The following is a 20780-nucleotide window of genomic DNA, read 5'->3' as shown; positions in this document are numbered from 1 at the left end:
GGGAGATGCCAAACACTAAAACAAGCACCTCCTCTCGACTCCATAGACAGTTAAACATCTACAGCATCACCCCGCGCCTTTGTTGTGAGACGGTAACAAGGCGAGTGTTTATCTTTCGAGCTAGCTGAACTGCTCAGTTTTACAAGAGGAAATCATAAAAATAGCTGAAATGATTGGTATTACGTTTTGACGTAACCTAATCATCCCGAAGTGGGATCCGTAGCAAACCAAGTAGAAGAAGTCAGTCGCTATCAAAGAGGACGTTTGACAGATTTCGGAGGTAAGCGATAACGTTACTAAGCTAGCTAACTGCTAGCAACCCATTGCTCGTCCAAAGCGGACTATTAACCGTTTAGTGGGTAGATTTAGTTAGCTAAATATCCCACTACCTGAATGACCGAGGCTATATTAATCTTCTGCGATCGATTTCAACCACCAAACGCTTGTAAATCGCGGATAGCTGCCAATCTATCGACCTGCGGTTAGCTAAGCTAACGTTAGCAAGTAGCCAGTCAACGTTTCTCAAGAAGAAAACATTGAGTACTTCTTGTTTTTTTAAATGATTATTAATTTCAAGAACGAGGTATTTGCCTGATACCGTGAATAAAAGTAACGCACCCTACATAATTTTCTAATTCTGATAAAAATTGATGGTTGGAGAAGCTAAATATCCACACTATAAGTGAAAACATAATAAATGGTATATTGACAGTGCTTCGGTGTCATATAGACTGCTTTTAAAAATGTGTTTGACCACAATCTCGGCAATGCGTTACACATACATAAATAAGTCTTATATCAAGCGCACAGTTTGACATTAAATTTGTTAGCTGAGATAAATTGCCTTTTTGAGCCTGTATTTATGACAGATTTTTTCATTGTTCTTAGATTGTTTTCTTTAGGGTTTGGTTATGTAGTTTAGTGTTTTTATTGGTATTTATCACACATTTGACGTTTTAATTAGCACTGGGGTACTTTTCATTGTTTAATCTTTTATCCTCTTGTAATTTTTTATCCAGTATGTTGTTTGTGGTTTCTTAAGCTCTGTTAATGGATGCCTTGTACTTTCTACTGCAAACCATATTCACCAATGGGTACAAATAAAGTAACCTGAACCTGAGCCTAAACCTGATAATATTTTATAACGTTTTGGTAAACCTAAATAAAGTATATACCAAGGAAAGACTTGAGTTATTTTAGAGAGAAAGGAATCTGTCTAAAAGAACAGAATAATGACATATCAGTGTAATGAAATGACCTAACCCGATTTACTCTATAAATACACACTACTTACAGCTGATGTGGGTACTTACTACATATTATTAACACTATCTGTGCAGACTGGCTTAACTGTTTGACCTGTCTAGAGCACTTTTATATTACAAAGCACAGATTGCAAGAGTTCGAGCACGGTCAGAGAGATGAATGTCTTCATGTGATAGGACATACACTAGGTCAAATGGATGGACAGATCTTTTCTGATCACCTGTCTTTATTTTCCTGATGCCCTCTGATCAGTCATGTTAGCCACAGTGCTCAGAGCTGTAGATAGTATAGTACAGATTGTAAAGTTTCTCTTTAAGGCAATATTTTAATCTTCCGATTAACAGCTTACTTTTCTGCCTTCCTTAATGACCACTGAGCATCTGACACAAATGTAAACATATCAAATCATCTCTATCTTTTCTATGTAAATGTAATTTCTCTGTCTTCTGTTCCTGCCTCCCACAGAGTACACATGTCGTCTGCGGCAGAGACAGTAGAAAATGCCTCCATCATGTCAGAGAGTGTGGCCCATGACGGAAACCGCTTGTGGATAGGCAACATTGATCCCAAAATTACAGAGTGAGTAAATCCACTACGGATTTCAGCCATTCCCTACACATTTTGGAAAGGGCTTCAGATTAAATTACTGAAACCAAAGGTGAGACAGTACAACAATTAACAATTTATCAACACATTTCAAGACATTGAGAGTTACTGAATTAAAAAACAAATCTATATTTTGCTACAAAAGTGCAAAGACTTAAACATGTGAACCAGCCAGTTGAATGAAAAACAGTTCGTTTTTTAATTTGGCAGCAACAAGTGTTGGATTGGGGTTTGCTGCGAGGCGCTCCATGTTATGAACCTGATGCATTGCTTTTAACTTGCCTGGCTCTGCCTCATAGAGAGGCAATGCATTGTGTGTTCATATATGATTGATTAACTGTGTGCGTAGTGTGTGTGTGTCGCAGGCTGAGACTGAGCAGACAGGGCTGGGTGTGTGAAAGAGAGGCAGCGAGGCGTGGAGACCTGCTCTGCTAAGGAGCAGCCATCATTCCTCACTCACCTGCCCTGTTTACTCTCTCTGTGTCAACCTGGAACTGACTGTGTGTGTGTCTGAGAGTGTGTGTCTGTGTGTAAGCATGTTTAAGTACACAGTTGATGTTTGGGTGGCAGCTGGTGGTGTAGACTGCAACACACTGAGGTGTCTGTATGCATTAATAGCGTGTCTCACTTTACACGACATCATATGTTCATGCAAACCTTGTTGCATTTGTGTGCAGTTGAGTGTCTGAAAACTCCAAATATGAGTGTAGAGAGCACCCCTACATTTATTGTGATGGAGAAAAGGTAGTTTTCAGGGTGAGGGGGGTGTTTGTGTGCCTGTGGGGGCTGCTGGAGAATGTATGGCCCGCAGCTCTGGTGGGCGTCTAGACAGGCGTTTCCTTCCCCTTTCGCTGCTCTGCTCTGCCTCTCCTTAAATAGCCCACTGCTTCACAGTATGGAGGGAAAACAAGAGAAATGCCCATGGCCCCTGGTGCTGATTGGGAAGATTAATTAGCTCCTGGGTAGCATATGCAGTATGCCCTCTGTTTGTCTTGGTAAGCTAAACCAAAACTCAGTGCAAAGGAGCAATGCAGACCTGATATGCAAGGTGCTGATAATGAGTACATGAGACCATGAATAGTTAATTAAACCTTGTTCATTCTGCAAGAGTTTTTAGCTAATTACAGACATTTTTTGTTTTTACTTTAGGTTACTTGCTCAGTCATTAAATCAAGTATTATTCATTGTATAATATTTTATTTTGTTGATGATGTTTTCTTTCTATTTTGAAGCAGAAAGTTATATATCAGTATTGAATTGCATTTTTTATATAGTAATCAAGTTTGATCAGAGTATTTGGAGGCGTCCTGGTCTGCTCTGGTTGTTCAGGGCGAAATATTACATCAATTATGATGTGATGAGGTAAGAAGGCTCAACTTTCATCTTGTGTAATGTGCCCTCAGTCATACAGATACATTTTTGCGTGCGGTGTGTAATTGTGGTTGTGACTGATCTCAAGTTTTCTAAGAAGGATAAAAGATTCTTGTAGGGCTCATAGCTTAAAAATTTGGGCTAAAATGTATTCCAAGCTTGTGATTTTGACAAACGAAGTGAACTGTCTTATTCCTTTACCCCCGTGTTGCATACTGTCTTTTTCCCAGGCCTTTTGTGCATGTAGCAACTCTGCTATGACAAATGAAAACTGTAATTCTTTTGCTACTTTAACCCTTTGAAACATGAACAAATGGTTTGGTTTCTTGCAAAAACATACGGAACAGGCAGTGAGCAACTTAATAAGACATGGCCCAAAAATGCGCAAGAAATTAGTAAAAGGTTACAGGAGAATAGCCTCAAATAAGCAAAAAAAAAAAAAAAAATTACCCAAAAAGTGCTTTACAAAGGAAACATTTTTTTCTGTAATATAATTTAAAGAATATAATCACTAACATAGTTTCTGTATATTTTTCTTACCTTTTGTTTATTTACCCTTTATAAAAAACTGTTTTTCGGGTCATTTTCTCACCATCTTTTACTAATTTCTTGCAATTTGTGGGACATTCTTTCTAAAGTTGGTCACTGCCTTTTCCCCATGTTTTTGAAAGAAATCAAACTAATTTACTCAGGTTTCAAGGGGTTAAACAGCTTGTAAAAGGTGTTTTAAATGCAGCACAAGAAAACTGAGTCGGTTTCAAAGAGTGAAATGCTTTCTAAAAGTGATGGCATCCATCTCAAAGTACCAGTTAATAGCCACACTCTTAAAACTCTTCACCATCAAAATTTTTCTCCAAGATTAGATGGAAATATCACATAATATTCAGTGAGATTTCTTTCATTTTTCCTTGCATGGTGCACCAAGCAGAGACGCAGCAGGTGTAACTGGAGCTTTCACCACATATTCATGTTTTTGTGCTTTTGGCTGCTCAGAGAGGGAATTTCTCATTAGTGGCAATCCATCACCGTCTCCCTTTTGGTTCTCTTTCTGGTCCTCTTGTTACATTTAAATTTCTTTTTATGAACAAAGTGTAGGTACTTGCCTTGCCAGAAAGTCAAAACGTCCCTTCTCCTCCTCCTCTATATTTTTTTCCCCTCTGACCTGCACTTTTCTCGACCAAACCTTTTGTCTTATCTTTTTCTGGACTGGACTCACATCCTTCGTTACCTTCCTTCCTCCTCTTTGCTTCCTAGCTCTTGTGTCTTTCCTACCTGGCTCCTCACCTCCTCTCTTCTTTTGGCTTCACCTCCTTTTCCTCCACCTTTCACCTTACTGTCAACATCCCCCCTCTGAACTTTACTCCCCCTCTCACCACCATTCCCTCCCTTTCCTCCCCCCTCTCCTCCTCTTCCTCCGGTGGATTTTACAGCCCCCAGGAGGAGCGGTCCATTGTGGTTCAGCCTGCTAGCATCCAAAAATGTTCTTAGATTTTCAGCCTTCTAATTTGTCTCACATTTACAAATATGCACAAACATATATATATATATATACATTTATACCAGTATTAAAATGCAATATTAAGTGCATTTTAACATTTTAATTTTTTGCATATGACTTAAATGACTACCTTTCTCATTTCACATTGTTGCAGAGGTGCAAAAAGTGCAAAGGCAACCTATTTGCTTATAAGAGTGCAGAAAAGGGTTCTAAATAATGATAAACTTTTATTTAATTATGTCTTCTCTTCAGACATGAGCCTGCTGCTTGAGGAGCCTCCTTCACATGGGAGGCTTGCAGGGTGTTGTCTGGGAAAAGCAGAAATTCTCTTCGGCCTAAGGGCCTCCAGGGAGTCATAGAGGGGTGGAAGACATTAGCACAACCTGTAGCTAAGACGCACGGTTCACCCTCTGTATCACACATTGAGTCTCATTCATACACACAAGTGCACGCTTGCACATTATCGTCATACAGTCATCCTTGTGTTAAGTGGATTAACAATAACAAGCAACTAAACAATAAAAGCCTTAAGCATTAATTCCTCGTGAACAGTTATACAAAACACCTGGGGTCAGTGCGAGGGCTGGACCGTCACACAAGCTAAATACACTGAAACAAAAACACAGGAAGGTGTTTATTGATTTCTTTTGTTTGTGCATTTTCGGTTTTGTTTTTGCTGTTGCTTTTTATAGCCTGAAGACACGTGACTGCAGGAAAAGCACGTTTAAATTATGAAATTAATGATGGCTGAATTCGATCTAGCTGATTTTTAGGTCCTGGTGCTGTGGGTGCTGGCTCGCTGTCACACTGCGATGTCTTACTGGGACACTCGAGTGTAGCAGAGTCATCGTTAGTGTTATCAGTAGCACCTGTGATTTTCAGTCAAAAATGTCTGTGGATAAAATGGCTTATTTCTAAATGTGTTGAACATATGATGGCCATCAGTGATATTAGTTCATTAAAAAGTGGCAGAATTTGGAGAGCAATTTGCTCGTGTCTCAAAGAATCACCAGGAATTTGTCTTTCTTTTTTTTCACTAGCAGTCTGTTGTTGTACTTACGAAGGCACTTCAGAGGTGGTTTCAATGACTAATCAGTCGGGAGGATGCTGTGTGCTGCTAATTAACCGTGTGTGGTAGACAAGTTTGCCCAATACAGGGACTCCAGACTTGCAGTTGTAAGAACTGCAGGTTTATTTTGAGCCAAAGTGCCAAACATTTACTGCTTCCAGCTTCTCAAGTGGGATTTTTTTCTGCTGAGACAGTAAACTCAATATCTTTTCAGAATACTCGAACATGTAAACTTGGGTCTTTGGAAATTATGAATGAAATTTTTAACTATTTTCTGGCAGGGTTAATAAGGGATACCGGTGTTTAATTAATAAGCTGTATGCCTCACTATGTGGAAGTGACTGCAATCATTTTTTAAGTGTGAGGCATCATCAGGGTTTACTTTAAAATCGCCTAACTTTTTAAAAAGTGGTCTGTCTCTATGTTTCATCCCTGTGATAGCATGGCGACGTGTCTAGGGCGTACCCCGCCTCTCACCCAGTGGCAGCTGGGACAGGCTTTAGCCCCCCAGAGACCCTTAACAGGATAAGCATTTACAGCTAATGAATGCATGAATGAACAATACAACTGCATTAAATGTAAACATAATTTAGTCTACTGGTGCGCTGCTGACGCACCACCATTGTCACAGATACCTGATCCATCTATTGGGGTCAGTACTGACCTGATATCAGTATTGGTGTGTCCCAGCAAACAATTCACTGAAAACAATCTGCGGATTATTTGATAATGAAAATAGTAGGATGCAACCTCTAGCTCAACTGGTAGATGCATGTAATTCCCTTTCTCTCTCCTACCTGTCTATCTTGAGCTGGCCTAACAATGAAGGGAAAAATGCCCCCAAATCCAATTTTTTTTTTTTGCAATTTGCAGAACATGTCTTGCCAAGTTGCTCATTGCCTTTTCCCCCATGTTTTCAAAAGAAATCCAACCAATTTGCTTTGGGTTTTAAGGTGCTAATACTTGTGAAGGTGTCCAAATGCAACACAAGAAAAGTAATGTAGATCCAGGTTAGAAAGGGTTGACTAACTGGCCTCAGACAATCCCTTATTCTGCACAATCAAAAGTAAGAACATTGCACATAGAAATCCTTCATACACAAGACCTTTGACTAAAAAGCACCTGCTGCTCAGCATGCATTGGAAACATCCAATCAGCACCTGGGTATTTACAGTAATACAGCAGTGAACATCGTCTACAGGCGGCCCTGAACTCATTGCTCTTTTCCACACCGTCAGAAAAAACATTTTTTCCCATGGCTGCCAGTAGTCAGTCAGTTACACGCGAACATACAAATCCTCGCACATGCTGCATAGCTCTTTGATGACAACATATCTATGGTCATTCTCAGTCCAGCAGTCCCAGGCAGCCTTGCACACTGCCTGGATGTTGTTTGTGCGTAGCGCGGTGCTCAGGGGGGATTTGAGGCTTCCTCCTTTTTATTCCCTCATTGTCCTGCTACTGTATCCTCAGCATTGTCTCAATGAGAGATTTACTGTCACTGGGCTGCCACACCAGCTGGCCCGCTGCTAAAAAGGTGTCAGGGAGAGAAAGCTGTCATTCTCATTAGACCCACCTGATTCACAGACGGTATACAGTATGGAGAATATCTATGTGGCTTTTTCATAGGGTTAACTACAATATACTGTCCAGAGCATTTTGTTGACAATTATGGAAATTTAGTTTAAGAGTCAGTCTTATATGGGACATTTTATTCAATAAAAGCTTTTCTCTATATCATAAGAATAAATCCTATTTTCCTTTATCCTGTGTTGTGTTTTTCTTGTTCCTTTTTGTGTTCTCTTTGACATGATTCCTCTCTCGGCAGGTATCACCTGGTGAAGTTGTTGGAGAAGTTTGGCAACGTAAAACAGTTTGACTTCCTGTTCCATAAATCTGGGCCTTTGGAGGGACAGCCGCGAGGCTACTGCTTTGTCAACTTCAACACCAGAGAGGTACATTCAGGATTTATATTTAAGATTATTGATATTTGATTTTAATTTTTTCACATTCTGTAATTTTGTAAACTGATGGTTTGAAGTCAGATGTCATAAACGCAAAGTTTTTTAGTCATGCCTGTCTTTAGTGTTTCAATGATTTTGTTTTTTTGAACTTATGTACATGTTCCCGACAATACTTAGAAGTTATTCATTTGCCCTTTCCCAAATAAAAACATGAAAGTAGCAGACCTTTATTTTCACAAAATTAATGACATTTATGCCATAAATTGATGCAATAAATACACAAACTGGTGCATAAAAATTTTACCAGAATGCAGAAAATTAAATGTTTGATGCACAACATTTTCTGATGGAGAAAATCTTTCATGTGTCCCCCCCCAAATGTTAAAACAAAACTTATATCCTTGCTTCCTAAATGAAGACTACAAAATATTCTAATTTTAATTGATTCAGTTGTCGATTTGTCATCTGTCGTTATTGGCAGTAAAGTGACTATTAGATCCATGCAGATATTGCATATTACAAAGAATATAAATAAAAAATAATTTGATTTCCACATCCACTCTTACAGTCAAACAAAGACAGAACGTTTACTGTGTGTAATTACTCTCCCAGGACTCAAATGGCCTGACAAAGCTTTAATATTTTACTATCCTCAAGCAGTCAGGACCTCATTGTGTGCCGACCTGGAGTGGACCATATTTCTATAAAAAGGACCTAAAAAGAGGCCACTCAGCTTCACAGGTTCAGCAGGCAGTATTTGTTTTGGAGGGAGCCTGGGGAGCGTGATAAGCATCTTGTTTCACAGCTAGTGTCTATCAGTGGGATATGAAGCCCTCCCAAAAGGATTATACAGAGGAAGTGTGTGTTTATCTTACACACTCTCACACACACTCAGACACTCTCACACACACACAGAAAAAGTACTTCATTAATATAATTTAGCATCAAAGCTACTTACTCTTTTGATTAGACAAAACTATGTTTCCTCACACTGACTGTCAGACACACAAGAGACACACACACACAAATGTTAGTTATGGTCTGTGCGCAGGCAGAGTGCCACATCACTCATCTATTATTGTTTCTACCATCTCTCTGTTGTGAGGACTAATTATTTAAGGACTCTGGTGCAATCATCAAGGCTGATTTTTAATCATAATTGTACAAAATATGTCCCTCATCCTTTCTCTCTTCTCCTCTTCCGCTCTTTTTTTGTGTGTGTGTGTGTGTGTGTGTGTGTGTGTGTGTGTGTGTGTGACTATGCAGGAGGCAGAGAGGGCGATCCAGTGTTTAAATGGAAAGCTAGCCTTGTCCAAGAAGCTGGTCGTGCGCTGGGCGCACGCACAGGTGAGGGTAAGTGTCAAACTCAGTTCCTTTTTATAAGATGGAAAATCTTATACATCCTGTTGGCTTTGTGAAAAAAGGCACATCCATCATATTTATATATGACGCTGATTGTGGCTGCAGTTGGACGGATTAAATATACTGTTAGTCTGTGTGTTGGAAAAATGTTATCATTGACTTTCAGAGATAGGAAAAAAGTCAAGGAACCAGTGTCCTTGTTGCCATGGGCAGAAACGTGGCTGAAAAAAATAACCAGTTATTCTTATGATGAAGATTATAAGCATCTGTTGATTTACATTTTCACATTACCTCTACAGTAGTCAGTTTATGGAGAGCAGTGGGATCCCAGCACAACCTGTGCCTGTCTCTTAACAATAGCCTACTGGCAATGGGTGAAGGGATATCCTGTATAGAGACGAATCACGCCCTACACACACACACACACACACACACACACACACACACACACACACACACACACACACACACACACACACACACACACACACACAGTAGAGGGAGGTCAAGGTCAAAGCTGCCGCCTCTAAGACAACACGTAGTGGGATAAATCTGCTCATAGATTCATCGTAACTTGGCTCAATGCACCATTCCAACCAAAAATAGCTCTGGTTATTTATACCAATAAACCTTAAACTTTAGCTTGTTTATATCCCAAAATTGATACCAGTCTGCCTCATCATGTGACTCAAATGCAAAAAAGTTTTAACTACTCTGCTCAGAGTGTATGTTATCACCTTCTGCATGCCCTTCCCTTACACTTGCCAGTGGTGTCACTTCATTTCTGCTATGAATATTTGCTCAGATTTAATACTGTGTTAACATAGTTCACCATCATCTGGTTTTGATGCACTTTTATTAGAGAGTCATCAGTCCAAAGATGTTTTGTGCATCACTGAGCCACAGTATGTTTTATGTGCAGGTTCAGATTTAGCAGTTATTGAAATGCATTTTTATTTGACAAAATACATTTCTTCTGTCTTTACAAGTACGTCACATACTGGAAGTAGAGCTTAGTCTCTACGCATGACGTTTTTTAATGTTTAGTATGCAATTCTGATTTGATGATGAATCTCCTTCCCCAAGTCATCAAATACCAACCCTGGTGGTGGTAAATCAGTTGGTGGTGCAGTGCGACTATAAAACCCAAGGCCATTTGTATTTGACGACGTGGAAATCAGACTCGGATATCAACTATCTTTCTCACAGAATTGCACACTTTATGCTCATAGTAGTCGATTAACAGCTCTGTAGAATAGAGAGTTTTTCTGTGTGCTGGTTGGTTTCCAGCCGGAGTGAGTGGCAGGACTGGCACATTTGACTCGTAGGATTGGATATTTAGTTTTGTCATACCAGCATGTTAGGGTGTGAAAGTTAGTGTTACAGTTTTGAAAGTAGCCTTTATTTTAAAAGCATGCTCAAAATTGAATGCATGGTTAATGTAATGTTGCAGCCATATCAACTAGGTATGAAAAGCTGCATGCAGGGCTTTGTTTCTGCTAAGCTGCTCAGCAACCTTTCTGGTCAGTTTACCATGTGAAAGGTGAATTGCAAGATGTATAATTCTATCCCATGACGTCCTTTGACAAGCTAAAGATGAACATATCAGTCAAAACTATCCTCACTGTCAGACACAGTCTGTGATAGTTCTGCATCTTCATATTAAACAGGAATTTACTGTGTAATTTTTATTGCACAAGAAACATTTGAGCAATTTTCCACCACTAAAGCCAGCTCAGGTCCACTTGAATGTGGTGCATTTCTTAAGCGAGCACCGTCTTTCCAGCCCAGAAGTGACGAGCTGGGATAAGTGAGTCAGTCCGTGTTGGAAGCTGTTGTCTCATTTCCAGGCTTCCATCTTGACTTTATTACATCGCTTTGAAAGAGAGGAAATCACGTTGATGAACATTTATTGATGTGTTTCCCCCCCAGTCTTCACAAACACGCAGTGTGTTCCAAATCTGCTTTTTCAAAAGTTAAACAAACATGCCCTAATTCATAATTGCATTGTTCTGTATTTATTAATAAGCAGTTTAGCCACATTGTGTGTTATGCATGTTACATCACTAAACCTCTATCAGAAAAAAAACATTCAACCTTCCTGTGACTGTACCAATATGAACTATACTTTAAACACTTACATAATCCTTAAGGAAGCTCTTAATGCTCAATGCTCTGTGTGCCTCTTTATAGTTAAGGGTATTTAAAATCAAAACATGCAATTACTAGAACAACTAGAAACATTTTAACTTCTATAACTTAAGCATTTTTGCTTCTGCACAGAGTCAGTTTGGCCTGATTGGCTCTAGTAGATCTATATGCATTCCAGCTACATGCCTTTAGGAATAGGTGGAAGGGAAGGGTCCTGGCTGCTGGGATGGTCATTGTTTTAGACCTATTCTTGGCTTTACATGTTATTTATTTCTTTGGACAGTATGTTAAACTGAGTGTGTGCTTTTTTTGCATTTATGTAACGTCATTCAGTGCCACTTACACCAACTGATTTCTAAGCATCATATTCCTGTAAACGGCTCCTGCTGCACAGAGGGCCAGGGTTTTCTCAGGTCCATCATGTGACTTTTGTTTCGTTTTTTTTGTCTTTTTTTTCTTCACAGGTTTCAAGAGTTCTGTGTTGGCTGGTGGAGATGTTTGGAAGGTGGTTTTGAAAGGAATGAGTGCAGACGTTGGTTGTTGCTCCTCAGCTGCTCCCTCTTTATCCTCCCTTGTGCCTTAGGGTGTGATTATGAGCTGGATGCACAGTCCTGCTTGGTTACTGTCTGTTTGAGCAGACACAAACAAAATCAATACTTGAGTTTAATAATGTTGAACTTTGTGGGAGGAAGCTGGAGCTGGCTCTCCGGAGAACTGCTGTCAGTGTTTATTAGAAGGTTTGATGGTTTCTAAATGTCTGGTTCACGGGATTTTCTTTCATATTTTCTGTCTTTTTCTATTTCTCTACTTGTTGTATGGCCATGTTTAAAGTGGGCACGAAAATATTTCTAAATGAAGATGTGATTTTTACCCAAAATGCACTGAGAATGTGTTAGTCTGATCACTTTGTCAGTATAATCCTCACTTTGACACAAGTCTAGAGAAACTCTGCAACTATCCATGTGTCTTTTTCTTCCTGCACAAGGGTCTTTTCTTGCTTCAGCCTGTTATTTTACCATTTTTATCTCTCTCCATCTGTCTGTCCATCCATGTTTCCATCACTGTTTGTGTTGGTCATTTTGTTTTGGCCACGTATCCCATTTGCAGAGGTTTGAAGGTTTCCGTAATGACAAGACGATGCCTCCTAGCCTGGAGCCGTCATGCAGCGGGGCAACAGAGGACGGACCCGTAACTACCAACCACCTCAGGTTGGTAACAAACGCATAAAGCTCCTTCTGGTTATTCAGGCATTTTTTATCCTATTTTATTTCTCTTAAGATAGAGCTGCAATGATTAGTTGTTTACTCATCAATCACCAACTAATTTGCTAATTAATAATTGGTTTGAGTATTTAAGTAAAAGTAGTTTAAGTAAAAAAAAACAAAGTAAAAAAACAAACAAAGAAAAAAAGGATGTCATCTTGGGTTTTAGGAGACAGTGGTCAACTTTTCAACATTTTACAGACCAACAACTCATCAATTAATCAAGAAAAAGCTGACAGTTTAAGCGACAATGAAAATAATCATCAGTTGCAGCCCTACTCCTAGAAAATATCCAAAATATAGCACCTAAATCTGAAAATTTTCAACTGTTTTGTCTTTCTGCCCTCACTAAGCCATCAGTGATGCCCTGAGTGGATGAATCTGAAAACACTGGCCTCACATTTTGTGAGGATGAGGAAAATTGTGAAAACAGTGATTTAAGCCTGCTCAGAAAAGGTGGAGGGCCACGAGGCAGTGATGAAAGGAAGTCTTTTTTTGCCAGTTGCCTTCTGCATCTGTTAACAGTAGCTTTAATGAGCCACAATCAAATCACTGTTTTATGTTTGCACAATAATAGAAGCAGAAAATATGTCAATGAACTACTGTCATTCAAACAAAAACAGGTGCCCTTTGGATGTAAGGACAAAAATGAACAAAAAAAAGAGGGAGAGGTTAGACGTGTTTCTTTTGTAAATAAGTCAAAACCAAAAAATTCCGAGGCAAAAGTTAAAAAGCCTTTAATAAATTGTCTTGATGTGTATGCATTTCAACACAGTCTTCATCAGGGCATGTGAAAACAAGATATACCAAGGCTGATGTCAGGTGCCGGGCAATCAGAGGAGCACTCGATAATTGTCACAGGTGCAATCACTGAAGTGAGTGTGCACACACACTCAGGTCAACTCCAACAAAGCTGCAGTGTGCTCAAGACCAGCAAATCCATCACAGAGTCAGCAAGACCAGATACAGGTTACACATAAAGATCAATAAATAAATACAAGTGTACAGAATTGCACAGGGTACATAGATCCTCAGTAAAGGTTCAGAGGCTTCACTGAAGCTGATCACCTGTAATGAGAAGAGATGAGTGTAAGGGGATCCCCAGCAGTACCATGAAGACCAGGACAATAATTGACAAACACAGCTGCCAATTATGACATCACATCCCCTTTTTATAGCATTAATAGCTATTTCAAATCAAACAGAATAGTTAAAAAGACAGAAACTATCTTTCATTTCTTTAGTTTGGCCCCTGACACGGAGGTGAGTGGGTTTATGACAAACACTGCAGTCAGCCACCAGGGAGTAATCGAGATGTTATTGGGTTCACCTTTGAGCTACCCTATGAAATCATCCATTGAACTCAAGCTTGGTCCTGACATTATTATTATTATTGCAGAGCTCGTGGGCTTGTTGCCTTAAAGTTGAGTTCATCTTCGTACAACTGGACTGACACTCTGGTTCCCAAAATGTAAAAGTCCTGTTAAAGCAACTTCTAACATGTTCCATTATTGTTGCTACACTTGCAGCCTATAATCACATGTACAGATTCGAAATAACTACGCCAGCCAAATCGAGCGCTTGAGACTTAAAATCGCCGCTTGTGCTCAGAGTATCAATGCTTAGCAAGTTATCAGCTGTCAGGATTCTTCTCAGGAAGTCCCAACACTTTGGTTATCATGTAAACTTTAAAATCACTCTCATGAGAGAGGAAATATAAACACAGTTTCCCCTTGTTTTTCCTCTGATGCCACCTCTAGACTGTGTCTCTCCTGCTTTTTAGATACCTCTCACACACTCACACATGTTCTCACCTGCACTGCAATTTTGCTCACTTGCTCCTTCAAATTGTTTCACCATTTACATTTTCTTCTATTTCAAATGGGGCAACTGGTAATCCAGTTGTGCTGCCTGCTCCATTTTTCTGCATCTGTCCCTCCCATTACTAAGAGTGCTAATACCTCCTCTTCTTCCCCCTCAGCCAAGAGCCAAAATCTGTCCGTCACTCAGTCCGCCCGTCACCACCAGCACTGGTATTTCCCCCTCAGCCTCGCTGCTAACATCTCTCTCTCTGTTTTTTCCTCCTCTAGTACGAGTGCTAAGATCCGCGCCATTGAGGCCAAGCTCCAGATGATGGAGGAGAATCCAGATGATGACTACTCAGGCCCGTCGGCCTACGTTTACAACAAACCGCCAGAGAGGAAACGCTGGGAGCCCTACTCTAAATCACACCACAATAACCAGAGCAGGCCCTTCCGCAAGTTTAGGAGATGACCCATCCTCCCCCTCACTCTGGAGCCCCCCCACCCCTTCCCCCGTCCCTCACACACCTCAGTACACACAAACAGACTCTACACTAGAAAGACTTTACACATCCTATCTGGGAATAAGGTAACTTTGAGAATGTGGACTCTTTGGGTGTAATCACAGCAATCACAGGCAAAGTGGTTTTAGTTCTTTTTGGGTTACAGTTCTTATTCAGACTTAACATTTCCCCCCAGACCTGACTGCTGTGCAGGTTGGATCCCTTATCAGTCTGCTTTCTCACTTTTGCAGAGATTTAATGCAGGTGAATCGTACAGCTGTGAGTCACATGACACACAGCTGCCAGAAAAGAGAAATGTTATTGTTTAAAGAGACTAAAATGTTGATTCTCTTATTGTTTTTGACATGTGTTTTCACTTTTAGATCATTATTTAAAATAGTTTGTTTCTCTTTATTCAAGACATCAGTGAAGAGGCAGAAATACTCATACCAGGTTTGTATTAATGGAGTTCAAATGATAAGCCACTCAGCAACTCTGTAAGTTGCAGTATTATTGTGTGATATTGCTCCTCCCCGAGTATTATTATTTTTCTTTTTCTTGTTTTTTGGATCCAATTTTTATATGACTGCAGTCAAACTCTTTTTATGGCCTTTTTGTGGTGTGTCGAGTTTTTGTATTTCCCTTACCACAGTCTCTTGATTTTAATTTTTCCAATTAAAGGCTATTAAATATCACATTGGCAACATGTGGTTTTATGCCTTTTTGTTCCTCTATTTTGCTCCTAAAGCACAGGATTCAGTTTAATAATATGTCAGTTGAAACATTTGGAAATTTGAATTCTTTATTTATTTTATTTTTATTTTTTTTTTACATTTGGTAGGAAAATTGGCAAACTCCCTGCCACTCAGTAATATGACACTTTAGGGGACTACTCGATGCAAATCCACCATCCACCATTAATCCACTCCTGTTTAAAAAAAAAATACAGTCCTGAATCAAGACAGATTTTTAAAAATCAGGAAGATTACCACAGTTGTTAATGACAAATGTCCCTATGTTTTCTTTAATAACTATAATCCTGTTTATTATGGCATCCACTATGTTTTGATGCCCATTTTTTTATTTTTTTTATTTTATAAATTTTCGTGCAGTCTATCAAAAGTTGCTGTAAATCGTTTTTCATATTTTTGGGACTTTTTTTTTGCATTTTAAAGTGAAAACATTCTATTTTAAATGTTTATGTTTATTATTGATTTCTGTGTGTTAATGCACTATACGTTTGATGTGATCTGAGTTGTGTTTTCCTGCAGGTGTGAGGTCATAAAACCCCTTTGAAGGTGAAAAAAAGAAAAACACAAATTATGGCCTAAATATACATACATATACATATATATTGAACATATATCCATATATATTCGCAATTAATTTACCAGCCAAAGCTGCTTTTGCAGAACCAACGTTTTAAACAGTTTACCAAGAATATTTAAGTCACTCATTAGGCTAGGCATTGCAGCGTGGATTGAGATCGGTAGATGAATTGTGCAGGGTGAAATGAAAGGACGTAATTTCGTGCGCACCGAACAAATCAAATCCTACCTCTTGACATCAGCCAGCCCTTTTAAAAATGTCTTTGTTTTAAAATCATCCGAACGCAGAATATTTTCTTTAGACAATTATTTCTTTGCAATGTGGGTTTTTTTCGTCTTTTTTCAATAAAAGGCCTATTCGTTAAAAATATATTTTCGGTTTTCAAATTTTCCCCAGGAATGAAGAAGTTTATTCTTTTTTTATTTAGTCTGATTTCTTTTTCATGGGATAATTTCAGCACTATAGATTTACAGATAATTGCTGGATCCTCGCGGATAGTATGATTGACACGTCGATGTAAACCGGTGTGTGGGCTCATACACATCCTGTAATCATCAGGCTCCCCTTTCGTTAAAAGACTGCGTGAGTTTTTGTTTAATCTGCATCAGCTCCTCTACTGTTTGCATAATTTAAAATATATATATATATTTTTATTCCTAGTATCTTGGTTTGTCTGAGTAGAGTAGCCTAAAACAATTATGTTAAAATAAAACCCTAACCTTAAAATAATATAATAACCAAAATAAATCCGTAAGTCGTATTACGTGTATTTATTCTGTAGTTTTCCGGCTTATACGGGTTATGCAAATTTTTAACACATTGGTTATGCGATTAATACATTATATCGAAATATTTTTAATTTATTTAACAACGAAAGCATCTTTTTTATATTTAAAATAGCCTTAAATCGCGAGGATAATGAGCATTAAAGTACATGGAAGTGACTGAATATGTAAATTAATCCATTATTTTTTTTCATATACATCATGGAATTTAAGTAAACGCATTATGTTTATTTTCTTATGCATTTTGTTTTCAGGCATCTTTCTTATTCTCAGTAATACTTAGCCTGGATATACAGTATAACCTAACATGTATATGGAGGGACAGCGTATAAAAAGGTCTATTTATATGCCCAAGTGTGTAGGTTAATTATTGCCTATACGGTCAGCTCTAGTTGTATATTTCTAGCAGCAAATAAATGACAATTATATAAATAACTATAATTTACATAAGGTTTTTTTTTCTCTCTGGCAACAACTATAAATGCCTGAGATATCAAACATACACCAGCAGAGTTTCTGTCATAACTGTTCCACAGTGTGTCCACCCTTCTCACGCAAATGAAACTCTGTCTTCACCCTCCCCCTTCTTTAACTATAAGGCAGGCCAGAGTGCCGCTGCAACTTTCACCAACAGCTCTGCAGAGACACTCCGGCTCTCTGCGCTCTCGTCGACTTTGCAGTTTCCCCTGCACCTATGAAGCCTTGGAGTAAAAGCTGCCAGCCCCTCAATTTGATTCACTTCCTGTAGTCAGGCTCCTTCCCAAAAGTGGAGAGAGGGGGAAACGGGGAAAGGAAGAAGTCTTTCTGTTCTAAATAAGGCTCTCTGAGGAGCAGCAAGCTCGCCTCTGCAAAGCTTCATAACTTCTCTAGTGTGTGTCAGTGGCGGGCAGATCGTCGCGCACAGCAGCGTTTTAGAGACAGAGACATTTTTTGCGTTAAAATTAAAATCTGTGCGCCATGGTATACGGATGGTACACGTTTTGACGCCCATCGCAGAGTCTTCTCCTGATTCCACACGCCGAGTTTGGAGACACTGTACGCTGTGAGACATCAGGGGTTCATGTACTGGAAAAATGAAGTTCTGTCCTCTCTTTCAGAGGGAAATAAGATTCTGTCCGAAGGAATTCCCACGAAGCAGGTACTAACGCTTTGGAAACGACTGAGCTTCAAATTTGTGCGTAAAAGGTTCAAATTAGAAGCACTTATTGTGCACTGTGTGGGCCTTCACTGTTTGGTTTTGACTGAATTATCTTTTTATGTGATGATAGCGATATGTGTTATAACGATGCAATCCTCAGTGTGAAATCATTTCGATTTACCAAACTGTTTATCTTGTTTCTTCGAACAGCGGATCTAAAATACGCGCAGTTTATTTGCAGCCCTCATGTGTGAGATTTGTTTTGTCTGTTCGTGATGTCATAAGAATCACCGCTTGTGTACTGAGATCAGCTGCACGCGCCAGCCGCTGTGAAGAGGCACGCGCCTCTCTGTTATGAATAGCGTGATTTGCGGTCCGCGAGCCTCTCGAGCGCTGCCAATTCGCCTGAGAAGAATTGGATTTTAATTACAGCCATTAAAAATCAAATTTGCAATTCTTTGGGTGACCCGTTGCCTTTCTCTGATTGACAGTTGAAATTGACACTCCGGGTCCCTCTTATCCGCAGCGTTTCAAGCTATTTGTAATTACAGGTAGTTTTTTTCCCCCCTCCACTCTCGTGTCCTGGATTGCGATGAAAATACTATTATTCTGAGAGGCACGGGTTAAGGGCAGGAAAAAAATCAATCCAAATTGAAATAGCTTCATTAAAATGTGCCTTTTGTTGCGGGGGCCCTTTTAACAGTTTTAACCGGGGTTTATTGTCAGGACCACTTTATATAGGAGTAGCCCTGAAGAGTTGTCTGCAAATGTCTCCCAAGGATTTCTTAGCTGAGGATGAGACGGGGAAAGTGATGAAGACTTTCCTGAACGTTGTCTTGTAGGTGATCTCTACCGAGCATCAGAGTACACCGGGAGCCTCGCGCTGCAGTGTGGACTCTAAACACGCGCCAATGGTGAGAGCATTAAGCTTATTTATGCTTTAAAAATGTTTGTTCGCCTTTTGCTCAGTGCAGCTGCCCCGTGCGCGGCCACTGCACGTGGAAATATTCATGCATTTATATATTTTACATGTGTGAATTAAGCGCTCATTTGTCATCAAAGTGGTGACATCTGCAAACACTGTGCGGATTACTCTGTGCGTCACTGAGCTGTACTGGTGTCCTCTTGCAGTCTCACTCGGACGGAGAATCCCAGCGGTCCAACATGGAGCGGGAGGACACTCGCTCGTCCCCCAGCACTCCGTCCACTCCCTCCGTGTGCTCACCGACCTCCACCACCAGCTCGGTGCCGTCCACCGGGAAGAACATGTGCGCGAGCTGCGGTCAGGAGATCCTGGACAGATACTTACTGAAGGTGAGAGGCCGACCATAAACATATTTGAATAAAAACAATCTGAACCTGGTCAGATATTTTATTTTATTTTGGGGGCTTCTTGTTTATGTGTTTGGCGTAGCCTACTTGTTTTTGCGCATTAACATCAAATAGCTTAGAATAGGAGCAGGGGCGCGTGTCGGAGGCTGATTTGGTTTGGAAAGGCCTGCTGTATTTTAACGCTGCACTGGAATGAACAGAAGGCCTGGACAACATGATACGGATTTACACTCAATAAAAATCAGGCACAAATAAATACAACACTGAAAAAGAAGGAAACATGTCAACTAATATCTACTTAATATAGCCTTATATATCAGGCACACATGAATGCCTTATTATACATTCATTTGTCATTATTTTATAGCCGTAATATAAATGTGCAAAATACACTAACCCTTAAATACAACACGCCTATGTGTCTCTAAATGAAACCGCTGTTATCTGGATCATAATAATTTAGATATCAAAGATAACACGACAGACGGTGTGTGGAAGAGCTCAGCGATGTTTTGATTTTTTTTTTTTTCTGTTTTACGGTCTCACTGTCAAGACGCCCTGTCTTGTCGCGTGCGCCCGCGTGCTTCCAACCAAAACAGTCTAAGCATCTCGCGCGCAAATGGGTGTGTTTGTCAGGAAGTGTGAGTTTACTTTTGTTGTTGTGTCAAAGTCCAGGCCTGTTAGGATATAATCTATAATAATCGTTTTGAACGTTATACAATTGACTGATAAACATAGCTACTTTATGTAAACAAAGTACATAATTTAACTGTAAATTAGAAAAAGTGCTAACGTGATTTTGGTCTACAGCCCTTTTTTATTTTAACAATTATCTCTCTGTCCTTTTAGTGTGAAATATCATATGCCACACTTCTGTAATTAAATACATACAATACAAATAACTAAATGCTGTAAAAAAAAAATCGTTTTCTTCTTATTTAAATTTTTACAATATCTGATGACTTGTTAGATGAAATTGACATATTTGTTTTTTAGAGCCAGTTAAAATTAATTCATGCAGAATGATGGTCATATGAGCACCACTTAAATTAAAACATAAAATATTACATAAATGTCTATAAAATTAACATGATCAATCCAACAGCTTGTTTTATAGGGTAGCCTTCATTATCACCAAAATAACAGACAATTGGAAAAAAAACCAAACATGGGCACTGCTTAGGCAGCGGGATTATTTTGCCATCTTAAACCTTCAAAAATAATTCCAATATCTTTTTCAGCCCTCATTGCAGATATGGCACTTGTTTTCTGCCAGTTATTATCATTATTATTATTTTAGTTACTAAAAGGATATCATAATTGCTGTTGAACGAAAATTTGA

At 39.3% G+C, this 20780-nt stretch overlaps 2 protein-coding genes across 7 annotated transcripts in view; both read left to right on the top strand.

Annotated features, from left to right (window-relative positions):
- The first annotated feature begins 65 nt into the window (after positions 1-65).
- Positions 66-15558, top strand: rbm18 (RNA binding motif protein 18). Of its 2 annotated transcripts, none has more exons than XM_088070838.1 (6): positions 66-280; positions 1732-1845; positions 7639-7765; positions 9041-9127; positions 12395-12495; positions 14640-15558. In XM_088070838.1, the coding sequence occupies exons 2-6, from the start codon at positions 1739-1741 to the stop codon at positions 14821-14823; spliced, it is 606 nt and encodes a 201-aa protein (XP_087926964.1). In that variant the 5' UTR covers positions 66-280; positions 1732-1738; the 3' UTR covers positions 14824-15558. The 2 variants fall into 2 exon arrangements, with proteins under 2 accessions (XP_087926964.1, XP_042365253.1); XM_042509319.2 differs by having other exon boundaries at positions 68-280; positions 9041-9121.
- lhx6a (LIM homeobox 6a) overlaps positions 15113-20780 on the top strand; it is a 20353-nt gene continuing 14685 nt past the window's right edge. For 3 of the 5 annotated variants that reach the window (XR_015775112.1, XM_088070835.1, XM_088070833.1), the window contains exons 1-3: positions 15113-15307; positions 18949-19020; positions 19238-19420. Coding sequence is in view for 4 of the 5 variants with exons in the window: in XM_088070835.1 (XP_087926961.1) it covers positions 15113-15307; positions 18949-19020; positions 19238-19420 (450 nt within the window). In the remaining variant the exon portion in view is untranslated. Of the gene's footprint in view, positions 15308-15710; positions 18107-18948; positions 19021-19237; positions 19421-20780 lie in introns of those variants that run through there. The other 2 variants (XM_088070836.1, XM_042509414.2) reach the window with 2 other exon arrangements.

This window comes from Plectropomus leopardus, chromosome 20, assembly GCF_026936395.1.
Source record: "Plectropomus leopardus strain MGB_pleo_1.0 chromosome 20, ASM2693639v1, whole genome shotgun sequence".
NCBI classification, from domain to species: Eukaryota; Metazoa; Chordata; class Actinopteri; order Perciformes; family Serranidae; genus Plectropomus; species Plectropomus leopardus.
This window is presented reverse-complemented; position numbering and strand designations above follow the sequence as displayed.

What these genes read in the sequence shown, in the direction of transcription:
- rbm18 (XM_088070838.1), top strand. Translation starts at nt 1,739, where the DNA reads ATGTCGTCTGCGGCAGAGACAGTAGAAAATGCCTCCATCATGTCAGAG. An exon ending in TCAACTTCAACACCAGAGAG is followed by an intron (nt 7,766 to 9,040) that starts GTACATTCAGGA and finishes GTGACTATGCAG; the next exon opens with GAGGCAGAGAGGGCGATCCA. An exon ending in GGGCGCACGCACAGGTGAGG is followed by an intron (nt 9,128 to 12,394) that starts GTAAGTGTCAAA and finishes TCCCATTTGCAG; the next exon opens with AGGTTTGAAGGTTTCCGTAA.